Source organism: Haliotis rubra, unplaced genomic scaffold, assembly GCF_003918875.1.
Source record: "Haliotis rubra isolate DU_JTF1 unplaced genomic scaffold, ASM391887v1 Scf1, whole genome shotgun sequence".
Classification (NCBI taxonomy): Eukaryota; Metazoa; Mollusca; class Gastropoda; order Lepetellida; family Haliotidae; genus Haliotis; species Haliotis rubra.
Window position 1 is genome coordinate 8,783,983 of NW_025764891.1, and position 14,670 is coordinate 8,798,652.

The 14,670-nt window shown below is 39.6% G+C and overlaps 1 protein-coding gene across 1 annotated transcript in view; it reads left to right on the plus strand.

Moving 5' to 3' along the window:
- Nucleotides 1–14,670, plus strand: part of LOC124281013 — a 186,596-nt gene that overhangs the window by 156,044 nt on the left and 15,882 nt on the right. The window contains exons 14-15 of the mRNA XM_046717053.1: nt 10,838–11,054; nt 14,232–14,363. Coding sequence (XP_046573009.1) covers nt 10,838–11,054; nt 14,232–14,363 — 349 coding nt within the window. The remainder of the gene's footprint in view (nt 1–10,837; nt 11,055–14,231; nt 14,364–14,670) is intronic.

The window sequence follows — 14,670 nt, forward strand, 5'->3', positions numbered from 1 at the left end:
CCAAATGAAACTACAGCATTGTTCAGTTCAAACAACCAGGATGACTGTCTCCTCTGAGTTCTCTGGAATAATCTGACAACTCCATAAAAGTCAAACTATCATCGAGCAATATCATTTTTTGCTCATCAAATCGATTTTATTGTGGACTGAATTGTGAGGGCAACCCATTAAACCTGTGTCAAGCTTGACTCGTATGATAATATTTTGAGAGTCGTTTACAAAATTGTTGCGTCAAATATGCAGGAATCACGTGTCCTGAAAACCCTGTACAGTCAGAGGTACAACTTGGAATCTTGAAGCAGAGGCTACATAAACTCTGACCCTCTTGGTTACTAAAATATTTCAATTTTTAGGCAACTACTGAGTGAGTGAGTGAGTAAGTTTAGTTTTACGCCGCACTCAGCAATATCCCAGCTATATGGCGGCGGTCTGTAAATAATCGAGTCTGGACCAGACAATCCAGTGATCAACAGCATGAGCATCGATCTGCGCAATTGGGAACCGATGACATGTGTCAACCAAGTGAGCGAAACTGACCACCCGATCCCGTTAGTCGCCTCTTACGACAAGCATAGTCGGCAACTACTGATGATGAGGGGTTCATAAATCATGAGTTACCTTTGGTTCAGATTTCTGTAGTCATGGTCAACATTATCGTGGGTCAGTGTACCAGGTACTTTATAGGTGTGCTTGTGATGCAGAATGATTTAGTTCCTCCTGTCAAAGAACATATTTGATGGCCTTTGAAGGGCCAACCGAAAAATATTCCACCACTAAAAAAAAGAATCTTCAAAGCACCTTTGGTTAAATGAAAATCTTTAAGTTCTGTGCTGACATGACACTTGTACACACAATTTTGTGATCAGTCATAAATTTTAAGGTCTTGAAACCTTAAAGTTTAAAGTTAGATATTTCTTTTCCTACAGCCTTTGTTTGCATAATAAAGAAATATTACATCAATACACATTTTTTATTGACTGCAAATAATGTGTGATCTGATGTTGAGCAGGACAGGTGCACCAGCATTTTGACACTGAATTCACCATACTCACATGAACCTACTAGCCATTATGCAACTTCAATAATCCCCATTCTTTCTTCCCCAAATGTACATTAAACATATCTCACCTCTCATCTTGAGAATTGAATGAGAATTCATCACACACTGCAGTTGAGCTCATTTCTTGAAAGCTCGTTCACAGATGTCTTTGTTTTGCAACCCTTGTCAGCCATCTGTTGATTATTCATCTTAGCTGCATTATTGCATATAGCTGTTAAAGGTCATTACTTCAGGTAACAGAGGATATCCCTATCAAAATTTCAGTAGTATATTTTCAGCTTTGTGTGGAGAAGTGTAATAAGCATTAAAGGTCACATGCAACGTAAAACACAACTTTGCAGATTCTGATACCTTTCGGTATGGACTTACCGAAACAAAGCGTCAAAAATGCAAATTCAACTTATAAAGTTGAAAAATAACGCGATGAAAAAAACCGCGCGAAATCGGAGTTCAAACGTTTCACTAATTTTCCCCAGACTTTTCTGGGGAATACGGGTTTCAACAGCTGGGCTGCGCTCATAGCATGTGCACAGTGAAATAGGTTCGCGCAACTTGGTAGCGGGCTGTATGGTGAATACTCGGTGAAGGCTTTGGTGTGAGCTATTTTCGTAATGTTTTGTTGATGTCTCACAGGCGCGAGCTTTTTATATGTTATGACAGTAAATAAACTGTTTATATAATTTTATTTGTCTATTTCACCACACGTTCTTCTTACCGAGTCACTTTCTCAGTTCGATACTTAAAAGCAATGTCATTATTTAGCGTTGACACAATTTCTAACTGTGATATAGATATGTCGCTGTCACAGACAAAACTCAATGTCTTGTTTTATTGACACCTGTGTGTCTGCCTGCCTGTCTGCTAATGACAATATTCAATACACAACTGCGATCACTGACCACATGCAATTTGAACTTAACACCAATCAGGCTATACACCATAAACAAAGCGCATTGATTTATGGCCCGAGTTCGGTCTCTGTCACATTATGTAATTACACAGACAGGCAGGTGTGATACTTGAACACATGACATGTTATGATGTCTGTTGATTGCAAAATGTTATACACAAAAAATGAGCATGTATTTACAAAACCCAACATCTCTATATATACACACACAATGAGCCGTGAAGGAAGCATCTGCTAATGAACCAGCCGTTACACTTGAGTGCACACCCACCCGCTCTGACTGGGTTCGGTATCCCGGCTGCTTCGTTTCGACGGAGGTAAACCCAAGTACAAAATATTGCACATTTGATTTGCGATTATACGCTTATAATTTTGTTTATTTGTTTTTTCATAATCAGCAATGCATATTATATGTCATGAAGAAGTGATAATTGTGTTTTAATTATGTTTGATTTTTTGGTTGCATGTGACCTTTAAGCATTTTGACACAGACAAAAATCATTTTGTTTATTGTGCAATTAAAATCAGAAAAATGCATCAATGTATCATGACTTTCCCTCGAAAGATTTTCATATTTTTTATCCTCAATTGATTTGTTTCCCTCTTGTGGTCAGTAAGGTTAAATGGCCACATACTGACCAATGTTTCACCAGTTAATATTTCAACATTAGGCACTATCTTCAAAACACAACTTTGCAGGTAAAGGGTTCTTGTAGAGGGTATGTTGTGTCCGAACTATGTATATATGAAATCATTTCAGTAGTTGCCACCTAGCATTATAATGTTTGCTTTATGCTGATTGACTATTCTGTGCCAAATGTCATGATTTGAAAAGGAAATGTAAATTAATGTATCAATGTATTTTTTCACACAAAAAATTGAAGGTTTCATTGTCTCACTGTTATTGACATCGCAGATGATCCAATGTGACATCGTTCCTTAAAGGCTGAATACCTGAATGTAGACCATGTAACCCAGTGTCCCATTTCACAAAACTATCGTAGTGCTACGACTGTCATATTGCTATAGTTAAACATATACTTACGGCGGTTGTAGAGCTAATGTCGTTTTTTGAAACGGGGCAAAGATGCATATACCGGTAATTGTATATAAAGATATATACAGGAATTGTTGTCAGTAAAAAATACAATGGGTTGTATTAAAAATAACCCACTTGTGACTAGGATTTATGGATTATCTGCTCTTGTTAATTACTGTTTAAAGTTCCTTGATAAAGTTCAAATGAAACAAATTAGTTCACTCAGGACAGAGGCGGTCCTCATATCAGCAGATATTTGTAGCATTTTTTCTCATTATTCCCCGCCCACAACGCCTTGTCTCAGACTTCAGATCTCGTCACTCCGTCTGGGCACAACTGAAACAGCTTCATCAGCTGCAATTAGACACAACTAGATCCAGATAAAGCTACAGGAACTTGATGTATGGAATTGTCCTTAATTGTGATTGGCTTTAATTGTGCTTTGGGCCTGGCCAGTCCAGTTTTGCAAGGCACTGCAATTTGAGTGACCTCTGTGCATACAAGGTAACTCTGATAATGATGTTCTAATCCTGATTCTCATTGCTCATGTTCTAGATTTGCTAGTACCATAATGAGTGAGTTTACTTTTACGCCACACTCAGCAATCATCCAGCAATATGGCGGTGCTCTGTAAATAATCAAGTCTGTACAATCCAGTGATCAACAGCATGAGTATTAATCTACACAATTGGGATACGATGACATGTGTTAGCCAAGTCGTCATCAAGTCTGACCACCTGATCCCATTAGTCGCCTATTATGACAAGCATGGGTTACTTAAGACAAGCATGGGTTACTGGGTTTGGCACCCATATTTGACAGATGTGACATGACTGGAAAACTGTTCAAAGTGTTATTAAACTCTGGCCATAGAAACAGAATTTGTCCTTCTTTTGTTTCCTGTCGACAGTTTTCTCTTGGTGCATTATTCAGAGTTAAGGCCCTTGCTGTCCGCCTTTCAGTTGGATGTTGAGTGAATAAATATGGACAAATATTCTCAATATCTAATTATGTCGATGGATGGAAGGTTGGTGGCATATCTAAGATATATTTATCAGGACGGAGTTCGTAAAAGGTGCCATTGACTATATTTTCCAGTTACATCTCTGGTTACATGACTTATGTTGTCTGTCTTGCATGGAAGAAATTCCCAACAATGACGTACATTAAGTGGAAGATTCTGTTCAATGCTACAACAAATGAATGAATGAAATAAAATGCAGATATCTTAATTTACAAACAACAAAATTTATATGAATACAATGAGGCCGTTACATTGTTTGAGGAAAGCATCCGTCAATATCTATATAAAGGACCATATGCCATATATCTGCAGCGGACAACGAAAACGTTTGATTTAATGACTTATGATATAATAACTCGTATTCATTTATCAACTGAACACATAAGTTTGTTGCAGGTGTTTCACACATTTGTAAAGTGTCATTTGCCAGCTGAGACCGAACACCTGACAACTATTTTTATGATGTTCACATATTTTTTTGTTTACTTTGAGTTAGATAACAATGTGCTATCAGCTGATCCCTCGTACAAATCATGTTGCGTTTGCACAGGCACTTTACACCAATATATTCGTGTATTCTGTCTGATTAAATATAAAGCTATAAAAATGGGATCTGAGTCAATGTTATCATGAATGCATAACAAATCAGATAATGCTTGCACAGGTGGGATACTGGGTTTTGTTCAAGTCCGACTATTACTACCAGAGATTGTACCACATAACAGCATCCGGTGTGCATCTTCCTTCATATTTTGTCTGCTTGTTTAAGATGAAGAAATTAATTAATTGATATACACCGTTCAATATATATTGAAATCTTCACAGATCCATGAAACCAATCAGATATCAGAAATACATATAAACATAAAGTTGATTCCACTACCTTTACAGATGGTGGTTGGGGGTGGTTGATGGGGTGAGGGATAGCCTAGTGCTTAAAGCATTCACTCTTCACACTGAAGACACGGAATCGATTCCCCACATGGGTACAGTGTGTGAAGCCCATTTCTGGTGTCCCCCGCTGTGATATTGCTAGAAGTCTCTCACTTTACAGGTGGTAGCCCAGTCTCTAGCCTGTCTCACAGTCCCTGAACCACATTATTTTCCCTACTGCCTAGCCTTACTTCCCTGCAATGCTAAAGCCCTAAATGAAACAAGGCTAGATTTCCTCAGGTTCTGAATGATCTCACTGGAGCTCCTTTTATATTGAAAAGAATTATTTGATTCTATCAAAATTATATGCTGTATATTCAGAGACTAAGTCTGTCTCATAGTCCCTGAATCCCATTATTTTAACTACTGCCTTGCCCTCCCTGCAAAGCTGAAGCCATGAAGAAAGGCTATATTTCCCCTGGTTCTGAATCTCCCATCTGACTGGGGCTCCTTTTAAATTTAAAGGAATTATTTGATTCTGTTAAATTATATATATTAAGAGACTAAGCATTAATCGACCTAGCCTTTTGTCGTGGTCAGTGGTATCAGCCATCAAATCGTCTCACTGCAGTCTCATGTGGCAGTGTGAGACATGTGGCAGCGCGAGACTGCCGGGTTGAAAGATCAGTGCTCCTTTAAATTACTTTTTACTTTGTGTGACCTTATTGTTATATTAATACAGGGATAAGACATGACAGGTAAGAGTATTTTGTGTCAAATATGATGCATCGGGAATGATGATTAGGAATATGTTTCCACAGACCTGACGTCAAAATATGAGTATGACAGATTCTTGCGTCATATAATACCTCATGTGGTGTTCTGGGTACTTACGTAGCCGCTGACGGAGATGTAGCTTGCCAATGTCTGGGTTGATACGCAGCTATTGATGGGTTTATTAACTAAAAGAACAGTATATAAGTATATATTCTTACGTCACCAGTCGCAAATGAAGATAATTAAGGTGTGGGTTTGCAGATGGCACCATCTATCAGGAAATATTTTCTCCTAATAACTGCCGTCAGTGTGTCGCAAGTTATGGTGCTCCTCTGACAGAGTTGAGGCTGCAGAGTCTGTTAGGTGAGTAGTTTATATGCCAGCTGTTACTTAAGATCAGAAGGATTATTGTCAAAAAAGGGACAGGTGCACAAGACATAGCAATTAACAATTATTATTATTATACAATATTTATATAGCGCACATATCCAGGCAACTAGTGCTTGCTCAAGGTGCTTTTTTTCCCTCGATCATTGGATGTCAATCACATCGTGTTATCAATCTCAACTCCCTGGGGAGTATACAACTTTTGCAGCCACTAGGCACACCGAGTTATTGTGGCTTTCTCATCCTAACGAGGTACCCATTCACAGCTGGGTGGACTGGGACACAGAGTCACAGTACTTTGTCCAAGTTCACTGCACGTTGCTGTACCTGCAACTAGGTGTTTGCACGTATTCATGTGGCCACCATCTGGTCATATACCAATGGATTCGTGGGTTCTTTTAAGTGCACAGGGTTGTGTACTGTACACTAGGGGTTGTGACAACACTGAAACAGTCTGCACACAACGTTGACTCCAAGGTTTTTACACCCGGTCACAGGTGGGCTCAATCCTGACACCTCAACCTCGCCGGATCACTAGCCTGGCGCCTTAGCCAGCTCGCCCACCGCGCCCAATTCACAATCTTTTGCGATTAACAATTGAAATATAAAATGAATCAGATTTACAAACCAATACAAATGACTGTAAAATATTGACAATGACAACACACAATAGAGTGAGTGAGTGAATATAGTTTTACTCCGCTTTTAGCAATATTCCAGCAATATCATACCGGTGAACACCAGAAATGGGCTTCACACATTGTACCAATGTGGGGAATCAAACCCGGGCCTTCAGCGTGACGAGCAAACACTTTAACCACTAGGTTACCCCACCGCCCCACATGCAATAGAATGGCAATACAGAATTCAGTGGTAGTACAGTTAGAAAGTATTAAATACAAGGTAATAGTAACAAAGTAGGTGATATTAACATTCACCTAGCTGCCACAGTGATAAAGCTTCCACAATACGTCTAGTTTGGACATCCCAGGTGAAAATATGATCTTCTGGTTTGGATGGTATGAGATGCACTTGCTGACTTATATTGTCGAAATACAGTTCCAGAAAGTTCTATATCGTGCTGGTTTAATCTGCGCTGTTCTAGAAGATTCCTGATTACACTTGACTCCAAAAATGTATGGATAGTTATTTCCACACCACTGCTAACAATACAGAGTAATATATATTCCTGACAACCAATTAGGGTTAAAACACACGGCCAGAGTCGCAGTTTCTCATACGGTAGTAATTACAATGTCTAGAGCTGGGAACAAAATGGCTAAGATTATGAAGCTTAATCTGCCTCTAAGCTGAGTGTATTTGGCGTCTCAGATATGTTGCCTAGCCAATTCAAATAAATCATTATGCCTGGTCATGTGTTTGTTATGATATTGTCTGGTAAAGTGTGTGCACTTATACAGATCAAATATACTCGTGTTCTAATACCCTGTGTGTTTCTGTCCGTTTGTGTCTTGTGTGCGTGCGTGAGTGTGTTTGTGTGCGAACATGCATCTGTGTGGATCTCTGTGCATGTGTGCCTCCATGCATGTCTCTGCATGCATGCATGTGAGTCTGCGTGTGTGTCTGTGCATGCGTGTGTCTGTGTGTGTGCATGTGCGTGCATGCGTACCGGGATGTGTCTGTGACAAGACCTGGTAGCACCAAGGGGAAGTGCCATGTTTTAAATGACCAGTTTTAATGATTACACAAGGGACACTAAGCATATACTTCTAACAAGATTACATGCACACCATGACCTGATCCTCGCACAAACTATCTCCAAATAGAATCGGATGAATATGAAGCTGACTATATAAGTGCAATTATCAGCTGATATGTAGACTGGCTGGTGGCTCAGATGTTATTTGCCTGCATAATGACACCAGGATGCTACTAGTAATGGCTGAAAACTTCAGAGCCTACTAAGGATATATATACTTTTCATTCTTCAAGGCTGCATTTAAATCAAACATATAATCAGGCAGCCTATTCCTGCAGGCATTAAAGGGACGAGGTAGTCTCTGTTAAATATGAACAAAGTTGGCTATCTCGCTGTCATTAAATGTCTGTACTGGATTGAACAGTGAAGGATTCATCCTTTTGATATCAAATATATCACCACAAGTTGATAAAGTTACAAATATCCGAGGCTTGCCGATTCTATTTATCATCCAAAATCAATCATCATTAGTTTTCAATAAAACATGTACATCACTGAACACAGTACTGCCATTAGACTTGCAGTGCAGCGATGTCATAGCATTGTGACGTCATCAAGTTCATGACATCATAGCATTGTCAGGGCATTGTACAAAATCTACTGTCAACATGATATCTCCTAGGAGATATCGTATGATCTCGCACAAGCAATATCTCCTGGAACACAGTTTTGGATGATAAAGAAACGTACCCTACGAGGAGTCCATACAACACAGTTTTCTTGATCAGAACAGCCATATTATTATATGAGATGCATTCGTTTGCATTATATTAGAAACAAGGATGCACAGTGATGAATATTTTGTGATGTACAGCATCATTCACAATCAGGCAAATGGGAACTATAAAATTAACCTGTCTTGGTTTCGAGTTGATGAATATGGACTCACGTCTCCTCAGAAGAAGGTAAAGTCGCTTCCATCAGGTGGCAAAGTTATGTCTTCAGTTTTCTGGGATTCCAAACCTTACCTGCTTTAAGGTCAGACCATTGATGGCCAGTACTGAGCTAATTGTCTTTAGATCTCTCTCAGAAACTTGAGATTTGTCTCATTCAGTGACTTCAAGGTCATAAGATCTCATTTGCTCAGTGTTTCACAGTAATTCTTGCCTCTTCTCTTGAAGTAACTTTGAAACGTCTTATAAAGAATAAAAGGAACTTGTTATCTATAAAACGTGTCATGTATTCATGTTTCTCCAACTTCTAAATGCCTTTGAAGAACTTCACTGGGTCATAACATCTCACTAAAAGTTTTCGAACTCAATCACTCAAAGATATGATATCTAACTGAGTGTCTTGGGATCTCACTTAATAACTCAATGAAATTATAATTCACGGAAGACTTGAGAATCTACTTAATGACCTAGATATTTTACATCTGATTTGATCCAAAATGGAATGCAATTTCACTCAGTATTTTGAAATCAGACTCACTTATTCACTCAAGGACACAATATCTCACTAAATATCTCGTTGAGTGTCTTGAGATCTCACTTGATAACGCAAACACATTATAACTCACTGAGGACTTGAGATTCTACCTAATCAGCTGGATATTTGACATCTCATTTGATCATACAAAGAATGCAATTTCACTGAAAATTTTGAAATCACCCTCACTTACTCACTCAAGGACACATGATACTAAGGCCTGTGAGATGTCACACATATTCTCCTAATGTCTCCAAAATCTCCACTTACTCAACCAGGAACTTAAGATCTCAATGAGTGTCGTGAGATCTCACTCTATCTCTCAAGGACACAGTATTTCTCCAAAGGACTTAAGATCTCACTGAGTGCCTTGAGATCTCACTCTATCACTCAAGGACACAGTAGGTCTCCAAAGGACTTGAGATTTCACTGAGTGCCTTGAGATCTCACTCTATCACTCAAGGACACAATATCTCACTAAAGGACTTCATATGTCTCTCATTTAGATCTCACTGACTCCAAAACATATCTTACTGACAGTCTACATGGCATGGTACCTTCCATCCACTGTTGATGAACATAACAGTATTACCTGCCTAACAAACCTAATTATCCGAATCAGTGACACTGTCCAGGTGTACATGTCTAGCCCCGGCATCACGACACAACATGCCGATTTAAATACACCTCTCACATCTCAGACAATCTCCAACACTGCAGGGAACAGGATATTTTTAGACGCTATATTGACATGTTTAAGATGACATTGGAGCCAATGTGGTTGGCAGGAGCAATTCAATAGGACATTGTCATTTTGTGTGTAGAGATTTGGGTCCACTTCGGGTGACAGATTGCAGGTCCCTTGGAGAAACATCAACCTTCCTGGGGGTAGAACATTATTGTTGGCAATCGAAAGTGAACAGCTGTGTTGAGTAGGCTTCATGTGTTGGAGTGGGTTTCACATTGCATGGTCGTTTGCGGATCTGTTTTTGGAAGTTTAATTCAGCGTTCTGAAAATGTGTTTTCTGGGTCAAGGCTGTTTGCTGGATCTGAGTGGGTCATAAATGGCTGTGTTTAATTACAGTGTGCAGCATATTAATGGAAAGGTTCAAGTTTTCTTAAGGATAATATCCTTAAGTATCATATTCAAATGGATTTAATGACAATATCTGCTTCTGATGATGGTCTGATGGAAGCATGCAGCTCTTGTAGAGAGGTCAACTCAGAGTTTATAGCTTGTGGTACCTCTGAGATTTGAGAACATTTTGTGTACAAGATCAGATTTGTTCAGGTTATCATTGTATTTTCTGCATCAACATCAAGATTCTACATTAGAGATGAATAGTTCTGTGATCTGATGATCAGATTTTACAGGAGATCAGTGAATTTGTAGCTTCAGCATCAAGATTTGACATCAGGACTGAGCAGCATGGTATGCCTGTCAGATCTAATGACAATTTTATATTTGTGTTCAGCTTTCTTACGGCAATCATTTTATTTTTCAGCTTCAACATCAAAATTTGACATCAGAATTGTGCAGACCTGTATACCTGTCACATCTGATGACAGTTTTATATAAGTGTTCATCTTTGTTATGAGGGATCATTTTATTTTTGCAGCGTCAACGTCGAGATTCCACATCAGAGCTGAGTGGCCCTGGGTATCTCTCAGACCTGATGACAATCTCCAGCTCTGATGATGAGTCCAGCGAGGAGGAAAACAAGGTCCGGGGCAACTGGAGCGGGAGGTTTGAGTTTGTCCTGTCCTGTCTGGGATACATTGTTGGACTGGGAAATGTCTGGAGGTTCCCCTACCTTGTCTACAGGAATGGCGGTGGTAAGTATTACTATGTCAGGATTAACAGATTAAATTAGTACTATGAAAACATCAGATGATCCTAAATTTCCTTGAGTAGTACGTGTAAATGTTTGCTGTACCATGTTAAAGTTAAGCACCCAATACCATTTAACATTCATTGGGAAAATGTTTTTGGATTCAAGGGGAGACTAGGCTATTGTTTTAAGAACTCTCTTTAGGGGATTGGATGGTCAGACTTGGTGCATTACCTGCTTGCGGCCCATTGTCAGCCAATGGTGTTTGACATTGTGATGGTTTCAGCAGTGGTGGTGTTTTCAGTGTCTGGTACAGACTTGATTATTTACATACTGTAGTCTTGTTGTAATAATGATGTTCAATCATGCTGTCATGGGTGGCTCTCTTAGCTAATTGGTTTAAGGTGCTTGTGATACTATAAGTTGTTCACTGGTCATGAGGGTACATCAACACATGGGCCCGAGGGACCAGTGAACAACGTATTTATCTTACCGAACACCTTAACGTTAATTTTGAATTGTTTGAAGCATGGGTACAAATCCTTTTGTAGCCATCGCTAGATTTTGCTGATAAGAAAAACAGATTTAGAGTTATCTCCCTTCCATCGATTTGCATTCGCAAAACATCGGTAATTTCCGTACATCATACGTGATTCAATGTTATTCAAGATAAAGAATTACTACCATGAAGTACCAAATGAGTTCCCATTGACAGCGGGGTACATTGAAATGTTACTCGCTTGTAAGCAGGGTACATTGAAAATAATGGAAGAGCGCTCAGCCAATCAGAAAGCGACATTTACGTGTGAGGTAAGATAAAGATAGTTGTGTCTCTTGGCTTCCAGGAAGCAGAGTTTTTGAGAATAGCCCCAATGATGAACTTTGGTTTACCAAACTATAAATGTGCAGGTTCATTTCGCTTAAGTATTGACTTTTACAGCTTTTGTAAATGTTGATAAGAGAGCTCAAACTAATTCTTTCACTAATTTGTAAACATATGTTGATGCTTAATCATTTCAAAGCCATTTCCTATATGAGGGGTCTAGTAGATTAACTGACTGCCATGAGAGTTGAAGTCATACCAAGAGACCATTACAAGATGGTATATGTACTTCTTGTTACCTGATCTGGTTTTCTGCTTAAAAGGGGGAAAACAAGCTGTCTGATTTGGCTAGCCCTATTAAGTTGATGTCAATCCAGATACGTACAGGAAGACACATGCCTGACCTGACCTGACCTGACCATCACCTCACCATTGTAAAAAGAATTCACACCCTACATAGAATTCTTTCAGAAAACATCCTGTTCATTTTGGTGCATAAACCCCAACTCCCTCCGTCATTCACTCACTCTCAATCCATCTGACATTTACAGCAGTATCAAACCCTTGTTACTCACTCATTCCATTCACCTCAGAGCAAGCACCCTAATAATTCAATTACAAGAACATCCTCCATGCTGAACAAATAATTTACAGAAATACCAAAGTTGGAACAACTTTTTTAAGATTAGGTAAGACAATTTTACGAGAGTAGACCTGTCACTCTCTCTCATTTTCCATTAATAAGCTCATGTGTCCCTTAACTACATGCTCTCCCTGGTAATTTGGTGAAAGGACAGTTTCCCTGTGGCACAGGCTGGATCAAGCCTCCATCATGAAAGGTGGTGGTGTACTGTAACCTGAACAGAGGTCATTAGCAGAACCCAAGACAGAAAGGGCAAACGGTGATGAAAAGGAGTAGAAATTAAGGTCTCATTACAGCAGTCTGAAAGTACCGGGTACAGGAATATACATTCTGCGATCAAGACGCCCCAACATTGATGACGTGGATGAACCCACGAAAATGTATTGCATTGACGTCTTATCTGGGGGTGGTAGATTCTATTGATTTTTGGAAACATATTAAATGTCTGCCTTCCTGTATGTACTGATTTAAGGTGACCCATTTTGACTGAAGTCCTATTACAGTTCCACAGTGATTAGCTGATGCCCCTGAATTGACAGATCCCTAAAGTATTCCGGGGTGATTCCCTGTCACACCTGTAGTGATTGAAGTCAGTCATAAAGTAGTTCATATTGATTCCTTGACATATCTGCATGGATGGAAGTCTACAGATACTACAACAACTATTCACTGGCACACCTGTACTGACGGAAGTCCTTCGTTAGTTCCAAAATATTTCCCTGACACATCTGTAGTGAGGGAAGTCCTAAGGTAGTTCCACATTGACTCCCTGACATACCTGTAATGACTAAAGTCCTAGGGTAGTTCCACAATGACTCCTTAACACACCTGTAATGATAAAAATCCTAGGGTAGTTGCACAATGTTTCCTTGACACACCTGTAGTGACAAAAGTCCTAGGGTAGTTCAACAATGACTCCTTGGCACACCTGTAATGACAAAAGTCCTAGGGTAGTTCCACAATGATTCCCTGACATACCTGTAATGACAAAAGTCCTAGGGTAGTTTGACAATGTATCCTTGACACACCTGTAGTGACAAAAGTCCTAGGGTAGTTCCACAATGATTCCCTGACATACCTGTAATGACAAAAGTCCTAGGGTAGTTCGACAATGTTTCCTTGACACACCTGTAATGACAAAAGTCCTAGGGTAGTTCCACAATGTTTCGTTGACACACCTGTAGTGACAAAATCACGCTGAAGACCCGGGTTCGATTCCCCACATGGGCACAATGTGTTAAGCCCATTTCTGGTGTCCCCCGCCATGATATTGCTGGAATATTGCTAAAAGCGGCGAAAACTAAACTCAGTCAGTCAGTCAGTCAGTGACAAAAGTCCTAGGGTAGTTCCACAATGATTCCCTGACATACCTGTATGAAGTCTACAGATGCTACAACAGCTATTCCCTTACACACCTGTACTGACCAAAGTCAAAGGACAATTCTACATTGGTTCCCTAGTATCCCTGAAGTTACTGAATTCCAGAGATAGCTCCACAACTGTTCTCTGGTCACATCATAGTCCTGATAGAAGTCCTATGCTAGTTTATAATCAGTGGAACCCAAAAAATACACTGCTTTCCTTATGACATGCTAACATCATTTGTCCCTACCATGTTATTGCTGTGTATTTGCTAAAAGGCAAGTTAATGTCACCACACTTCACTCACCCCGACCAGGGTAAACCCAACTCATTGATACTGTTCACTATTCTAGGTGCGTTCTTCATCCCCTATCTGATAATGCTGGTGTTCTGTGGCATCCCCTTGGTGTACATGGAGCTGGCCTTTGGGCAGTATGCCAGTCTTGGACCTATCACCATCTGGAGAGCAGTGCCACTGTTTAAAGGTAAGGCTGTTGGTTTTTCAGCATTATCTTCCTCTGAAACAACAAGGTCGTGATGACATAACAGGGCTCAACTGAAGGATTTACACCTTGCAAACTGAAACTGCAAATTTCAGCCATCATATTGATGCCACCTTGCACCCAAAGCATGTTGATATTTTGCTGTTCAAAGAACACAGACTTCGGCTGAAAAGCTTAACTTTGAGGAACAGACTTTGAACAGTGACTGATGACTACACATTGTTGCTGTTCATGTGATGCAATTTTATGAAATATGATAAAATGATCTGACCCAGAATGATTTAGTTAA